The following is an 18,004-nucleotide window of genomic DNA, read 5'->3' on the forward strand; positions in this document are numbered from 1 at the left end:
TTTGATCATCTGTTTGATGGTGATGCGGGGTAGAGAGTGAGTGCTCTCCAGAATCGGGAAACAAACTGGGATCCGCGGTCTGAGACGACATTGGTAGGTATGCCATGATACCTCACAATATGGGAAAGGAAGAGGGTAGACAGTGCTTCCGCTGTAGGTAATCCCGGGAGCGGCACAAAATGAGACATTTTGGAAAAGCAATCCACTATGACCTATATAGCAGTCATGTCCTCGGACTTGGGTAAGTCTGTAATGAAGTCCATAGTCAAATGGGCCCAAGGCTGGCGAGGTGCCGGAAGTGGCTGTAACAGTCCAGTAGGCAATGTGCGAGGTAATTTATTAGCAGCACAATTTGGACAGGCAGCCACATAGTCAGTAACATCCCTTTTCATATGAGGCCACTAGACATGACGTTGCAAGGTCTTAAGAGTGATGATCACCAGGATGACCGGATAACACACCATCATGAGCCCAGAGGAGTACAGGTTTTCTGAGGCTAGGGGCTATGAACAGGCAACCTGGTGGTATCTTCAAGCCTTGGGGAACACGATTCTGGGTTTCTTGTAACTGTTGGGAAAGAGCCATAGAGATCTGTGCAACAATTTTGTGAGGTGGAATTATATACTGCTCAGTAGGTTGATCTTCTTCAGAGGTAGCGAACTGTCTGGAAAGTGCATCGGCTTTCTTGTTTTTATGCCCAGGAACATAAGAAAGAACAAAATTAAAATGGTAGAAAAACAGAGCCCATTGAGCCTGACGTGAGTTCAAATGTCTTGCAGTCTGAAGATACAGCGGGTTTTTATGGTCAGTGAGGATAGGAAAAGGCTTGGGAGCCCCTTCCAGAAGATGTCACCATTCAGACAATGCGAATTTGATGGCCAGTAGTTCTCGATTCCCAACGTCGTAATTCATCTCTGCTGGGGAAAACTTTCTAGAATAAAAACGCTACTGGATGGATTCTACCGAACTTAGGCTGTCTCTGGGACAGCACGGCACCTGCTCCTACTTCGGAGGCATCAACCTCAATTATGTACTGGAGATTCGGATTTGGATGCTGAAGAATTGGAGCCTTGCTGAACATGTCTTTTAATTGCTGGAAAGCCGATTCTGTTTCTGAGGACCACACCTTGCAATTTGTACCTTTCTTAGTCATAGCAGTAAGCGGGGCCGCAATGGAGGCAAAACCTTTGATGAAACGTCTGTAGTAATTTGCGAACCCTGGAAAGCATTAGAGCCCTCTTAAAGTGGTTGGTTGGAGCCACTGCAAGACAGCAGAAAATTTTTGAGGGTCCATTTGGAAACCGACAGCACTTATAATGTACACTAGGAAAGGAACACAGCTTTAATGGAGACTGCATTTCTTCGCGTAAAGGTGGTTTTCTCTCAGTCGTTGTAATACCTGCTTTACATGTGAGATGTGCTCTATATGAGTCTTGGAAAAGATTAAAATGTCGTCCAAGTATATGATCACAAAACTGTTGCTGAAATCATGAAAAATGTAATTCACGAAACGTTGAAAGACAGCAGGGGCATTACACAACCCAAATGGCATAACCAGATATTCAAAATGTCCATTACGAGTGTTGAATGCTGTCTTCCACTCGTCCCCGTCTTTATTCGAATCAGATTATAAGCCCCTCGTAAGTCCAGCTTAGAGAAGATAACGGCTCCCTTAAGTACATCAAAAGAATGAGAGGCAAAGGGTAGGAGTCTTTTACACTAATTTGATTTAACCCTTGATAATCTATGCATGGTCGAAGACCCCTATGTATTTTTTCAACAAAGAAAAAACCTGCCCCTACTGGAGAAGAAGAGGGTCGGATAAAACCTTTTTCCAAGTTGTCTTTCACGTATTCCTCCATGGATTTTTGTTCAGGCAAAGACAGGGGATAGGTCCTTCCTTTGGGAAGAGGTGCTCCAGGAATCAAATTAATTGCGCAATCAAAAGAACAATGTGGGGGTAAAACCTCTGCCTTTTGCTTGCAAAATACATCTGCAAACTCATGGTATTCATGAGGCAAGGTAGGTGGGATTGCCATGGAAGCCAACAGACAACCAGAAAGTCTTTTGGGTTGAGACAAACAGTTTAGATGACAGAACGACCCCCAAGAGGTTAGTTCTCCATTTTCCCAATCAAAAGAAGGGTTATGTTGTTGTAACCATGGGTAACCAAGGATAACGGGCAGAAGTGGGGACTCAATAAGAGTCAAGAGGACTTCCTCTTTGTGGAGTACGCCTACCTGAAGGGTGATAGTCGTAGTCTAAAATTTTACAATGCCATCTCCCAAGGGTTGTCCATTGGGTGGTGATGTTCAGGGGTCTAGACTTTGGAGCAAATGGGATTTTATTTTCTTTAGCAAAAGTGTAGTCCAAGAATATGCCAGCGGCTCCAGAATCCACAAAAGCCTCACAGGAGACAAGTTTAGAAGGTAAATGGATAATTGCAGGAACGGTAAACTTGGTCTTGGAGGATATACCTGTAAGTTTAACCCAGCTCCTCCAACACTGTTTAGACCCTGCCTTTTACTGGACAGGAAGGGCAGACAGATAACAAATGTCCTTAAAGGGCTCTTTCTCACGGGGCGGATCAGTGATGATCAGCCCCGTGAACACCCGCTTGCTCAGCGGGGATCGCTCCGCCGATCCCCGCTGAGCAGGAAGATGACAGGCTGTGCAGCTACGGACCTGTCAGAGCGCCACTCTCCCCTATGGGGGGATCGGATGATGACGGACCGTAGTGTCCGTCGTCACCCGATCCGATCCGAAAACGGATGGAAAAGTAGGTTTTTCCTCCGTTACACTTTTCGGATCGGAGCGGGGTCGGATGTCAGCGAACCTGTCACCGCTGACATCCGACGCTCCATAGGGATGAATGTATGTCCGTTTTTCATCCGAAAACGGAAGGATGAAAAACGGACATACGGATCCCTCGTGTGAAAGAGGCCTAAGTCCACAGTACAGGCATAGGCCCAATGCATGCCTCCTTTGTTTCTCTGACTCTGGTGGAGACAGCATACGTCCAAGGGTTCCACAGGTGCCTGGGGTTCAACTGAGGTTTCAGGTTCTGGCTGAGGTGGTGCTTGGAAGTTAGGGGCCAAACGGTAAACTGGCCTAAGAAACTTGCGAGTTCTAAGTCTCTCTTGGCACCTTTCATGATACCGGACATCCAGACGAACACACAGCTCTATGAATTTCTCAAGGTCTTCTGGGGAATCCTTATAGACTAATGCCGTGTACACACGAGCAGGAATGTCCGACAGAAAAAGTCCAACGGAAGCTTTTCATTGTCTATTCCGATTGTGTGTAGGCCTCATCGGACTTCCTTGTTCGAAAATTGTTCTAAATATTTCCGATGGAACCAATTCCTATCGGGAAAACCAATTGTCTGTATGCTGTTCCGATGGACCAAAAACGACGCATGCTGTTAAGCAAGTACGAGACGGAAGCTATTGGCTACTAGCTATTGAACTTCCTTTTTTTAGTCCCATCGTAAGTGTTGTACGTCACCGTGTTCTGGACGGTCAGACTTTGGTCAGACTTTGGGTTGACCGTGTGTAGGCAAGACCGCTTGAATGGAATTCCGTCTACGTTCTGTCAGAGAAACCTTCGGAGTTTATTCCGACGGCAAAACTGGTCATGTGTACGCGGTATAATTCGTCCTTGATGCGATCTGTAAGACCTTTTCGGAAGGCTGCACGTAATGCCCTAGAGTCCCAATTAGTCTCAGCAGCCAGGGTACGGAACTCAATAGCATATTGTGCCACAGACCTGGTACCTTGTTGTATGTCCAAAAGTGAGTACTCAGCTGCAGAAGCTCTATCTGGCTTGTCAAATACAGTCTGCAGAGAAGCCAGAAATTTGTCAGCATCTAGCAGCACAGGATCATTGCGTTCCAGGTAAGGAGAGACCCAGGCCAGGGCCTTCCCCTTTAACAAGGAAATTACAAAAGTCACTTTAGCAGACACAGTGTTAAAAGCCACAGGGTTGTTTCGGAAATGCAAATTGCAAACATTTAAAAAGCCTCTGCAGTCCTCAGTATCACCACCAAATTTTTCAGGCAGGGGAAGCTTGGGTGGTACAGAAGAGGTGGGATGGATTGGAGCACAAGTCTGGACCATTGCAGAAGGACCAGGCAAGCAAGATTTAATCATAGTACAAAGTTCTTCTAACTTGGCATCCAGAAACGGCACTTAGTTTAGTTTCTTCCCCGAGCATGCGCCGTTGGAATTTCCGGCGGACTACAAGTGAAATATCTCCTAAACGGCGCACGTTTAGGAGATATTTCCACTACCTATAGGTAAGCCTTATTCTAGGCTTACCTATAGCTAGAAGTCCAAAAAGTGCGTTTACAACCACTTTAACAATCTCAGCAGGGTCCACTACCATTGTGGCCCATTTGTAATGTAAGGTACCTGTGATAGGTAGTGTCCAAAGTGGAGCTTGTGTGCTGAGGATTCAGGCGAAAACTTAGGCAGATCAGGACGGCAACAGATCAGGCAAAGCAGTACACAATCGAAATCCAGAGATTGGTCAGGCAGGCAAAAGTCATACATGAGCTGGCGGTGAAGTACAAAATCAGCAGGCTAGAGAGTAGCCAGGAATTCAGGCAAAAGTTCAAATACAGTATTTAGAGTCAAAAAGCAGTCAAAACACCCAGGAAGCTAGTCCAAACAAACGGGTACAGAGAGATAGGAAGTTCTGCTATTTATGGGCTGCTTTGATTGTAGATTGTCCACAGCTGGCAGCAGGTGGGGCTAATGAGTTCAAGGTAATGCATCAAACTAAAAGAACATATCTATCACTCCAGAGCTCTTCTGTGGCACAACAAGTAAGACTGCAGCTGTGTGACCAGGAACATCCCGGTACAAATACACCCAGGTACATGACACTACATCAATGTCTGTGTGTTGTTGACACTTATTATTGGACAGCCAGTGAACCTCAGGATTGAGGAGAAAGCACTTTTACTTACCCGATCTTATTCTCCAGGAGGCTTCGTCCATGCTGCTAGACTGGTCCCCACAGCCTCTTCTTCTGCACACTCCAGGGCACATATCTTGCACTGGATGTGAGGACACCAAGGAATTGTTCACAAGCCAAAGCATAGGGGAGAGTGCTGGCTGCTGAGGGAGCGGGGTTTGGGTAAGTAAAATGGCATCTCCCAGCCCCCCAGACGTTATTGTGCATTTGTACCCTGCAGTGTAGGGGCAGAGCCTGACTAAAAGAAGCACATCAGAGAACAACTTATAACATGAAAGGCCTGACCAAGGTCCCTCACAGGAGGATTATCAGCATTTTTTTTAAAGAAAAGCTTCAGATTTTAGGCTATTGAAAACTACTTAAAAATATGTTAACATGGTAAAGCTTACATTTTAGTGATTAGGTTTAAATACACGTAAATTGAGAATGCTACCTTTTTTATACTTTGTAAAAACACTGGTACTTCTGATTTTTGTGGTTGTGAAGATCAAAAGAGAGGATGATTGACATGGATTTGTCAAGTTATATTACCAGAATAGTGGGCGATTCAATCAATACAAAAACGTTTTCAAAATATTGGCTTGATCATGAACAATGAAAGATGAATTTAATTAATAGAATGCTAATAATCTGTAAAATAAAACTGGCTGAACACCTGGAACATTTTGAATTAGTTAAATATGTTAGTAAAATTGCTCCAAAAGACAATGATGATAAAACAAGAAAGCCAGCTGAGGATAAATAAAATATACAATATTGTAAGATCACCCAATGTAACAACAGAAGTTCAAATTCTACCTGGTGACATCATTAACCAAGCGGGTTTGTAACAATAAATCTCTCCTGGGCAGCAAGTTGTCACAAATGAGGTTCTGATTTGTACGTACTGCAACCCCATTGCAAACACACAGAGAGCAAAGGACATCCAGGACCTGAAAAATTAAGCAAATTATGAAGAATACATAAAGCAACAAGGAAAAGATCAGTATGTGTAGAGTCGAGTAACAGTTATCACTTCTGTTCCACTATAAATCACTTTTGCCTCCAGAAATTGGGGTTGATTTACTAAAAACAAATAGGCTGTTCACTTTGCACGAGAAGCTGCACTTTGCAATGGGATTTTCCCCAAAGCTTAGTGAATGTGGTGAAATTGCACTTTGCAAATAATATCCAATCACATGCAAGGAAAAAAAAAACAACAAAGACAACATGTTTGCTTGTACATGACTGAATAATAAAAGTCAGTAGAGCTTCACATCATTCACTAAGCTCTGGGGAAGATTCCTTTGCAAAGTGCAACTTCCCTTACAAAATAAATAGACCATCAATCTTTAGTAAATCAACCTCTTTAAATATTCAAGAGCATGTGAGGCACCGGCCTCACAAAGACAACAAAAACACCGAAATTGTGACTTACCTGTCAATTCTATTTCTTAAAGTATAGTACAGGACATACTGTCACAAGCATCGTTTTCATATACCATGGGGTAAAGGATTGTACCTTCAGGTGATTGAACACTGGCAAGCTTTTGAGGACACGCTCCTCATGAGTACCTCCCCTATAACCATACTCTACTTCTTCAGTCTTCAGTTTTGAGGCAAACAATTCAGAATAATTAGAAGAGTTTAGGGAGTGTGGCCTGTGCTCTGTACTGATCGCTAAGATATGGTATTTACAGGTAAGTTAAAATTTCTCTGATTTTAATCATACAGTACAGAAGTTTGTATGCATATACCATGGGACCTCCTCAAGCAAAGAATATAAGGGTGAGCAACAGCTAGGAAAACTGAACTTTACCAACAGACCCAAAAACAATAAAGGTAAAAGACCCAGGTTTAGCGTGCCGCTGCAAGAACCTTGCAGTTGAAACTGCATCAGCAAAAGTTTGGATATCCACCTGGTAAACTTTTGAAAAAGTATGAAAAGAAGTATACTCCAACAGATCTTGTGGAGTGTACATGTAAGTGCTCAGGCAGAGGTTTTTGTTTTAGAGCATAGGCTGTAGCAAAATCAAATCCCTTATCAACCATTGAATGGTGGATTTTGAACGGAGGTGCCATTTACAAGTACCCAAGGAAAAGACAAATAGGGACTCTCTTTGTCTGATGGAAGTAGCAGCTTTTACGTACACTCTAAAGGCTCTGACTATATCCAGGCAATTTAGCAAGATTTCCTTTGGGTGCTTAGGAGCAGGACACAAGGATGGTAGAACAAAGTCCGCATTGAGATGGAATACTGACAGCACCTTTGGGTGCAAGCACATTGGTATCATTAGCTACATGTATATAAATGCATGAATCGCATTCCTTTCAATTTGTGCTTATGTTTGATGCTTTTATGATATTTTTTGTAATTAATACATTTTTGTCTACTTATTATACATTCTCCTATACGTTCTCTCATATGTGCCTTTAAAGTCCACTAGGGGAATTGTCTCTATTTAAAATTGGAAGAAAGGTGATACATTTAACAGACATGATGGCCACCAGATAGGCTCATTTGCTGCCAAGAATCTCCAAAGGAATACCCGTGCTGGATTCAAAAGGTGGTTCCTGCAAGGTAGAGAGAATCAAGTTAAGGTCACAGGGAAGCTGCAAATGGGGCCTCATACGAGAAACGCCTTGAATAACTTTTTTCTTATAAGGGAATGAAAAGCCAAAGGCCTTTGGAAATGGATAGATTAAACAGAAATTTGCCCCTTCAGGGTGCTAAAAGCTAGGTTCTGGTTAAGGTTTGCTTGTAGGAAGGCCAGAATGCGGGGAACAGAGTAATCTCTGAGATTAAAGTGATTGCATTCACCAGGCAAAGTAAGATTTCCAGGTATAATAAATACATTTTCCAAAAAAGAAAAGTTTTTACAAAGTAGAACAAAGCCAGAGACCTTCAAAAGAATAGATAAAGCCAATACCTGACTTTTAAAAGTACTTGAGCCAAGTTCTGGTCAAGACCTGAGTGTAGGAAGGCCAGAATGTGACGTATAGAGTAATCTCTGGAATTGAAGCACCTGTGTTCACACCAGGCAAAATAATATGTCTTCCTGTAAGAGTTTTTTTCTTTGCTTTTAGCTAGGTAAGAATCACAGATCCTGAAACTCCTCTATTCATTAGGACCTTGGTTTCATGTCATTAAAGCCAGAAACTGTGAAGCAGAGTGGAACAGAAGGCTTGAGATAGCAAATCAAGCCTGTTGGGAAGAGGCTAAAGTCTGAGTATGTCTGTGTACCAGGTTCTTCTGGGCCAGTTCAATGCCATAAGAATCATTGGGGGATTTACTAAAACTGGTGCACAGAGAATCTGGTGCAGCTGTACATAGTAACCAATCATCTTCTAGGTTTTAGCCTCCGTCACACCAGTGTGACTTGTCATGGGATGTGATAGTTTCAAATCGCATGACAAGTTGCACCCTATTGCCTGCAATGGAAGAAGTCAAATCCATGTGACTCTGACTCCATCTGAGTGGCAACAAATTTGAAAGTAGTTCTCACACTACCTTTTACAAGTTCAGGTACCACTTGCATAGACATCTGTGCATGAAATCACAGATGTCTTCCAAGTAGCACCTGAAAGAGCACTACTTTGAAATTGAGGTAATTCAAGTGAAGTAGCACGATTTCAATGATGTGTTCGGTGTGACTGGGGGGCTTATTGTCAAAGCTTATTTGAACAAGCTGAAGTTAGAAGATGATTGGTTACTGTGCAAAACTGCACCAGATTCCGTGTGCACCAGTTTTGGTAAATCTTCCCCATTGTCTTCCTCTCTTGCTTTATTTTCTGGCACAGCTAAGGAAGAATGCCCAGTGACAGGAAGTTAAAGATTAGACTAAACTGAGTCCGGGGGGATAACTAGGTCATCTAAAGCCAGAGCAAGAGGGTCCCTAGCTCTGGATTCAAACAGATGTGGTTTGTTATATCTGGAGGCTAGGATGTTCACATCCAGAGTACCCCATTTTAGACATATCAGATAACTTACATCTGGATGAAAAGACCATTCCTCTTAGTTCAAGTGGTGGTCGCTAAGCTCTGCCTGCCAGATGTCCACTTCTGAGAATTGGACTTCAGAAATAGATGGACAGTGAGATTCTGTTCATGAGACAATCAGTCTTCAGTGCAGTCAGGCTTCTCGTGTCTCCTTGATGGTTGATATATGCTACTGTGGTGGCATTGTCTGACTGTACCAGAATCGGTTTTCCCTTTAGAAGAGGGTTCCTGTGCTGGAAGGAAAGACTGAAAGCTCTGAGCTCCAAGATGTTGTTAGGGAGTTTGGCTTCTTACCTTGACCATGTTCCCTGAACTGTCAATGATTTGAAGATTCATCCCAAATTTAATTTTTTTATGGTGTAAGAACCTTCAAATCACAGGGAAGAAAGGGTTTGCCCACTGTTAGAGATGAAGTGGCAATCCACCATGACAAGGTATTTCTTGTCTGGGGATGAAAAGAGCAGGGGCAGATCCAAGAAAAAAACCTGCTTTTTCCATGCTGACAGGAAGTTTAGCTGGAGAGTTCTTGAATGGAATTGGGCAAAAGGTACTGCCTCGAAGGAGACCACCATTAGACCCAGAACTCTCATGGCGAATCTCACTCTGAGATGTCTCTTAAACCTCAGTCAACTATGAGCTCTTAGAGAAAAAAACTTTCTTTTCTGAAAGAAAGACCTTTGCCTAGGTGTCAGGGCTGGCTCAGCCCTTCGTTCTCTGAGCTGGCCGCTCAGCTGTCGGCTAATTGCCAGCTCTCATCTCTCTCCACAGTTAACCAGCTGTTGTGGATCTGCTCGTCAGTCGCGCCTACTTAAAGATCTCCAGCTCACTTCATTCCTGCCTTCGCCTTGGTCACATCACAAGAAACCATCTCCTGCATTCCTGTTTAAAGACTGGCTTTGCTGTTCCTCTACTTGGATCCCTGACTTCTGGCCTGGCTGATTACCTGATCTGGTTACTGAACTCTGGCGTGGCTGATTACCGATCTGGTTACTGAACTCTGGCTTGGCTGACTACCCAATCCGATTACTGGACTCTGGCTATGCTTTGACTATGCTTACTCTATTTACCTTTTTATTTTTATTAATAAACAAGTGTGATTTTACTGTACTTCTGTCTCGGTCTGGTTCATGGTTTCTGACACTAGGATGTATCCAGGATCAGACCTAAATACTCTAGGAAGGCTGGAGAGCAGATTTTTTTTTAAGTTATTCACCCAGCCAAAGGGCTGAGGCAGCCTAATTGTCTTTTGGACAATCACTGAGAGTTGGAAGATGAATCCTTCAGAAGAAGGTCACCTAGATAGCCTGTCAACTGGGTGCCCTGAGTCTTGAGAAGGGCAAACAAGGGTGTTAAGACCTTTGTGAACACCCTGGAAGCAGAGGACAGGCTGAAGGGCAATGTGACAAATTGGAGGTGGTTGTCAGCCAGTGCAAAGTGTAAATAGTAAACATACAAAGGCGCCTGCTCCCCTGTGATACAAACAATAAAGCTGAATTTCTTACAGTGAAAAAAAACAAGGAAAAGGGGCGCCACTGAGTATGTATCAAACATAGTTTATTAATAAAAAGCAATATCCACTCACATGTAGAACTGAAGTGTAGAGTTCAGGTACATCTCCAGCAGGAGAAACAGAGGAGGACTACAGGTGGCAGCAAGTCCATGTGTACTGACATCACATCTAGTCCACTGGTGATGGGCTGCAGTAAGCCGACATAGTAGTCCAAAAGCACACCAAAAAAGAAGATCGCAGGGGAGCCGTCAGAAATGGTGTGGGTTCCAGGAAAGGGGAGATCAGGGCGTCAGAGCCGGTCTACAGCTGTGTAGCGGTGTAGAACAGAGCCTCGTCCAGCATCCGTGATAGGAAGATGACACAGCCGTGTGATCGGAGCTGAAGCGAGGCTTGGATGGCAAACATAGTGGCGCCGGACTGTGACGTCACTATTGTGCAACGCATTTCCGAGTCAGCTCACTATCGATGGAAGGAATAGCGGCACTCCTTTGTCAAGCATGGGGGAGCAATGCTGGGCAGTGACATTTTATGATCAGTCAAGGGGTGGGGCCAGAAGGAGGACTATTAAACACACATAGGTAAAGATAATGGCACTCAGAAGGACAGAACACTATAGATCATGTAGTGGGAAATATAAATGAGCCTAGATACGTTATTCTATAAATAGGAACCAGCAATAATATATCATAAATTAAAAGGGGGATAAAAAGGATGTACAATTAGATCAAATAAAAAATGTGCATTAGCCACAGATATAAATATGCATTAGTCACAGATAAAACATGGATATAATTAATATTGGATGGATGGGCAAAAAAGGTCACATAAAATATATATATGTATAGTGTAATAATTGAAGAGCATGATAATATTAAAATGAAAATATCAATAACTTGGGAATGGATGAGATTGTTAAAATGGTGATAAAAAATAATAATAAAAATAATAAGTAATAATAATAAAAGCCCAATAAAAAGCCCATTTTCTTTCCTTCCCCTCTTCTTTCTTTTTTCTTTTCTCCCCCCCCCCCTTCCCTTTTCTTTCCTGTTCCCCTCTCCCCCCCCTTTTTTTCCTCCCCCTCATGTGCTAAGCTCGTCTTGGCTGTCTTTGCACATGTGGTTTGTACTCTCCCATCCCTACATGCGTTTGGACTTGTGTCCCCATTCCCAACATACTGTCACTAATGATAATATGCTATATATTTGCTTTTTATTATTATTACTTATTATTTTTTAATCACCATTTTAACCCTTTGCCTTGTTTTTTCTTCCTGTACATTGGACTTGGCTTCCGGTCCTTTTTGGTGGCTGCCTTGATAGACTTACCTTCCACTCATATATATGTTTTATATATGTTTGTGTGGATTCTGCCCTTGCACTTATAGGAACAGTTGACTGAGGTACTTTGTATTGCGCCTTTTTTACTTGTATAATTTAATTTCTTACAGTAAAACACTATAAAAACATTAAACAAAAATAGAAAACCATGCAAATATACCCTTATTTACATATATTGAAATAATCTACTAAAAAGTCCAGAGTGGGAGAGCTGCAGGCTGCTTTCATACATTCTTTTGATTGAATGTAATTTAGCAATGATGTGTCAAGGTGGTCCAGAATCACGTTTAATCACCAAAAAGTCCAAAGATAAAAAGTCCAAAAATAATTGTAATATATCTCACATCATCAAAAGTGATCTTCTTATATTCTAGTGAATAGTCTGCCAATAAAACACCATATACCACCACCACTGTGAGAAGTGCACACTCACTGGCACTCCAGTGACCTTTAAATTAATGAAGGTCAGTAAGTGCTTTGGGATATTTGGTAACACCTTCAAATCGATCACAGCCTCACCATCAGATCTTCCAATATTTTCCTATATCTGTCATCCTCTCTCCAAAGGATATCACCACAGTAAATCAAAGCAAGTACTATAGTGTAGTATTTTTATTGCACCAGACTTTAACATGACAAACAATACATTTGACTGTGTCCTGACTCAGCACAAATGAATACCGCCATATTCGTGTAAATACCACCATTTCTCCATCTTGGGATGAGGCTTCCAACTAGTTTTGCAAAGCGCATCATCATTCAAGGGAGCATGCACGCATCGGATCGTTATGAACAACTTTTTTAGACCGCTTTGCACATCACAGGCTTATATAGATAATTTTTAGCTATCTAATCCAGCCCTTTATACCAATATTTCTGATCGGACCCGTACACACTTACGGAAAATTAACATCTTCCTCAGCTCCCCACATCCGTTCAGATCGTACTAAGATGGCATCCAGCACAGCAAAGAGTGGCATCTTCTAAAACACCACAAGACTCCACAGACAACCCAGACAGAATGTTTACTGTCAGCTCTCAAGATATGAATAGCAATTCTACTGCCTCCCTTCTCTCCCACCTATGTGAAATAGTACAAGATGAACTTGCTAAAGCTACCACTATTATCACCTATTAAACAGGAATTGTGGGAACTAGGACATCGCACAGCATTCCTGGAAAATAGAATGGATGCAGCTACATCAATCCTAGAATGCCATGAACAGGACACAAAAATTACATTGAGAGATCTGGCTTTTTTACAAAATCAAATAGAAGATTTTGAAAACAGAGTTTGTAGATGTAACATTTGCATCAGAGGCCTTCCAGAAGCAATAGAGAATATCTAAGGTACTGTAATGACCTTTCAAGAACTAGTTCCTGATATCCCTATTGAACGCCTTGAATTGATTCTGGACCACCTTGAGACATCATTTCTAAATTACATTTCTTTCAATCAAAATAATGTATTATGAAACCAGTCTGCAGCTCTTCCACTCTCCTTTTTCAAGGCCATAAATATAATCTTTATACTGACCTTTCCAAACAAACCTTATTAAAACGGTGTACCTTACACCCCTACTTGCAAGTTCTTCGTACATCAAGAATTCGCTATAAATGGGCATTTCCCTTTAAACTACTTTTTTTAATATAAAAGAAAAGACTATCAAGCCCAAACTCATGAAGATTTATGCTCCTACTTTCAAGATGTGGGTGTTCATCTTCCACAGAATTACTCAGATGATACCAGAAATGCAAGCCCTAAACCACCATCTACTGTAAAAATGAAGTCTCCTATTCTGCATCTCAACGAAAGAGGATTTTACGTCAACTTCAATCTCAAGTCTACTCAACAAAGAATGACTAAAGCCTGGTTTTAACCCATCCATAACTAATTGTCTCATTGCCGAATTTTCCAATGACAAATCAAACCTCACTCTCATTTTATTATTACTATTTGTGAGGTACTATACTTATAAAAAAAGGAAAAGAAGGGGGGGAGGAGTAAGTAAATAAGAATATATATATATATATATATATATATATATATATATATATATATATATATATATATATATGCCTCTTAACCTTCCCTATTAATTTGTTCTTATAGTCTCGCTTAATGTAAACCTCCTTGATTACTCAAATGATATGTCTAACTAGCCTAACCCTAGTTTCAGATAATCCTTAAATACTCTAAAATTATCTACCTAATTGTGTATATGTATGAATGTATATGTATATGTCTATATATCTGTATGATTATACTTGTATATGGGTTTATGTGTGTGTATATATATATATATATATATATATATATATATATATATATGTGTGTGTGTGTGTACAGGTATGTTTGTCTGTATATGTACATTTATATACAGTTTCTGTAGGGGTATGTGTATATATATATATATCACTAGTTTATATACACTATATTGTCAAAAGTATTGGGACACCTTTAAAGCATGAATAACAGCACAGTACTTGTGCTGTGTAATCCGGCCCCCTGTATCACCTGAAATACCTAGCTGATCCTACCTGGTTCTGCCCTTCCCTCTGTAAACTGACCACGGCTTATCGTGGCTGCTGAGCTCTGACACTGACACTGAGCTCTGACACTGAGGTCAGTTTAAGTGCCTCCATCATCAGCAGGCCTGCTCTGTCCTTCTCTGTCCTCCTCTTGCCCCTCCCCCCCTCCCTGCCTGTCTGCTCTGTGTCAGTGCCCACCTCCTCCACTCCTGCTGCTGAAATTACAGTTCATTTCACAATATCCTCTCTGTTTAATAATGTAAGCTGCCCCAGTGTCTATGCTTTATTAAAAAATGCAGCTATATAACTGATTTCAGAGTGCCGCTCAGCGCTCACATGACCGGCCGTCTCTCTTCTCCTCCCCTACTGACTGACGTCAGTGGGGGATTCTCGGCCCCGCCCACTTCAGCTGTCAGGTCGAGAGAGGCGGCCGGTCATGTGAGCACCAAGTGGTGCTCTGAAATCAGGTATATAGCTGCATTTTTTTTACAAAGCACAGACACTGGGGCAGCTTATATTATTAACCACTTTTGCGGCACTGCGTTGCCTTAACTGACAATTGTGTGGTCGTGCAATGCTGTACCCAAACAAAATTGACGTCCTTTTTTTCCCCCACAAAATAGAGCATTCTTTTGGTGGTATTTGATTGCCTCTGCGGTTTTTATTTTTTGCGCTATAAACAAAAGAAGAGCGACAATTTTGAAAAAAACACAATATCTTTTACTTTTTGCTATAATAAATATCCCACATTTTTTTTATCAAAAAAAATTTTTTTTCCTCAGTTTAGGCCGATATGTATTCTTCTACATATATTTGGTAAAAAAAAAAATCGCAATTTTACTAGTAATGGCGGTGATCTGCGATTTTTATCGGGACTGCGACATTTTATGGCAGACACATCAGACGCTTTTGACACATTGTTGAAACCATTGACAATTATACAGCGATCATTGCTATAAAAATGCACTGATTACTGTTTAAATGTCACTGGCAGGCAAGGGGTTAACACTAGGGGGCAATCAAGGGGTTAACCGTATTCCCTATTTGTCTTTCTAACTGTGGGGGGATGGAACTGTCTAGGAGGAGAGAGAGATTGGTGTTCATACATAGTATGAACACACGATTTGTCTCCTCTCCCCTGAAAGAACCGGGATCTGTGTATTTACACACACAGATCCTGGTTCTCGCTCTGTCACGAGCGATCACGGCATCGCACTCACACTTGCTCCGGGCACACGCTGTGGGTGTGCGCGCTCCTAGTGGCCAAAAGGAAAAGCATTGCAAGGTAACGTTGATTTGCCCAGCCAAGCCAACCTGCCGCAGTAAAACTGCTGCGGCTGGTCAGCAAGCGATTAAACAGAGAGGATGGTGTGAACTGAAGATAGTGGCTTAACAACCACTTTAATTCTCCAATTAAAAAGAAACAAATTTCTATACCAGCTCCACACCTACCTACTTCCATTCATCTTTCCCTTTGGTTCACACATCTTCAGCCTCTACTAAACACAGAGGTATCTTAATAGCTTTTCATAAAAATCTTTTACCTGTAACAAACGCATCTCAGATCCCAAGGCCAATATCTTCTTTTACAAGGTTTTCTCCAAGGTATTGACATAACCATTCGTAGGTACTATGCTCCCAATACTAAAGGATTTTCTTTCTCACATACTCCACATACTTAATTCTCATACCAAAGACCTTTCTCTGTGGAGACTCAAAATTAACTACTCATCCTCTTCTTGACAAGTCATCTACTCAAACACATTCACAACACTTTGACTCCCAATGCTTCGCTACACTCTTTTCTCAAGCTGGCTTCATAGAAGCATGGAGGGAACTACACCTGATAACTGATCTCAGCCCCGTGAAACATGGTGGTGGCAGCATCATGTTGTGAGGATGCTTTTCTTCAGCAGGGACAGGGAAGCTGGTTAGAGTTTATAGGAAGATGGAAGGAGTCAAATACAGGGCAATCTTAGAAGAAAACCTGTTACAGTCTGCAAAAGACTTGGGACTGGGGCAGAGGTTCACCTTCTAGCAGGACAACAACCCAAAACCTACCGCCAGAGCTACAATGGAATGGTTTAAATGAAAGCATTCACGTGTTAGAATGGCCCCCATACCCCATATCTGCATACTGCAGGACACCCATCTTATAGTCAATGAAATTCTTTATTTCCATTATTATTACAATGTAACTTATTCCACCCACACCCTCAAGGTTGGGCCTGAAGGGGATATGTGATACTCCATGCTATAATAGATAACACTGAATTGGTATTCACAGGCCTATATATCCCTCTTGTATTTGTAAAAAATAATTGCGCAGGTGAAAAAGGAAAATAAATAGATGTGAATGATAAAAAACCTGCTGGCAATAACACAACAGAACAAATTGTGTAAAAGCATATAAAACATAAATTGCCGCAATATGGTGATGATAAAATGGTGAAAACAAATTAAATATTAAACAACAGTCCATAAGGTGTTTCCATATGTGGATAAGTGGTAAGGAGGAGGAGATAGCAGAGTGAGTAGAGGGATGATATTGTTGGTCTGCTCTTGCTCTTTCACTGTACAGTCAGCAGGTCAGGGATAGGGATGAGCTTCGAGTTTGAGTCAAACTCATGTTCGACTCCAACATTGGCTGTTCGCCATCTCGGTGAAAAGCGAACAATTTGGAGTGTTCACGGCAAATTCGAAAGCCGCGGAACACCCTTTAAAAGGCTATGGGAGAAATCAAAAGTGCTAATTTTAAAGGCTTATATGCATGGTATTGTCATAAAAAGTGTTTGGGGACCTGGGTCCTGGATCAACGAAAAAAAAAATTTTTAAAACGGACGTTTTTTCGGGAGCAGCGATTTTAATAATGCTTAAAGTGAAACAATAAAAGTGTAATATTCCTTTAAATTTCGTACCTGGGGGGTGTTGATGGGGACAAAGGCCTCATCCCCACAACCCTTGCCCGGTGGTTGTGGGGGTCTACCATTTCACAAAAAAAGTGTCAAAAATGTTAAAAATGACAAGAGACAGTTTTTGACAAATCCTTTATTTAAATGCTTCTTCTTTTTCCTATCTTCTTTCTTCTATCTTCTATCTTCGTGCAGTTTCTTCCTCCATCTTCTTCTTCTTTTGGTTCTTCCTCCGGTGTTCTCATCCGGCATCTTCCTCCGCGGCGTCTTCTTCCCTTCTTCTTCTCGGGCCGGCTCCGCATCCACCATGATGGGAGGCTCCCGCTGTGTGATGCTTCTCGTCTTCTGACGGTTCTTAAATAACGGTAGGCGGGGCCACTCGGTGACCCCGCCCCCCTCTGACGCATGAGGACTTGATGGGGACTTCCCTGTGGCATTCCATGTGACGTCAGAGGGGGGCGAGGTCACCCGTTACGTAACGGGTAACCCCGCCCCCTCTGACATCAAGGGGAAACCCATAGGGAAGTCCCTGTCAAGTCCCCGTGCGTCAGAGGGGGGAGGGTTACCGGGTGTGGCCCCGCCCTCCGTTATTTAAGAACCGTCAAAAGACAAGAAGCGTCACACAGCGGGAGCCTCCCATCATGGTGGATGCGGAGCGGCCCGAGAAGAAGAAGGGAAAAAGACGCCGTGGAGGAAGATGCCGAACAAGAACACCGGGGGAAGAACCAGAAGAACCAGAAGAAGAAGAAGATGGA

The 18,004-nt window shown here is 42.2% G+C and overlaps 1 protein-coding gene across 7 annotated transcripts in view; it reads right to left on the reverse strand.

The window, feature by feature from the left end:
* The window catches only part of RYR3 (ryanodine receptor 3), a 1,082,755-nt gene that overhangs the window by 673,037 nt on the left and 391,714 nt on the right, over positions 1-18,004 (reverse strand). For all 7 annotated transcript variants that reach the window (XM_073608696.1, XM_073608694.1, XM_073608691.1 and 4 more), the window contains one exon: positions 5,779-5,912. In XM_073608696.1, the coding sequence (XP_073464797.1) occupies positions 5,779-5,912 (134 nt within the window). The remainder of the gene's footprint in view (positions 1-5,778; positions 5,913-18,004) is intronic.

Source organism: Aquarana catesbeiana, linkage group LG13 (assembly GCF_042186555.1).
Source record: "Aquarana catesbeiana isolate 2022-GZ linkage group LG13, ASM4218655v1, whole genome shotgun sequence".
Lineage (NCBI taxonomy): Eukaryota > Metazoa > Chordata > Amphibia > Anura > Ranidae > Aquarana > Aquarana catesbeiana.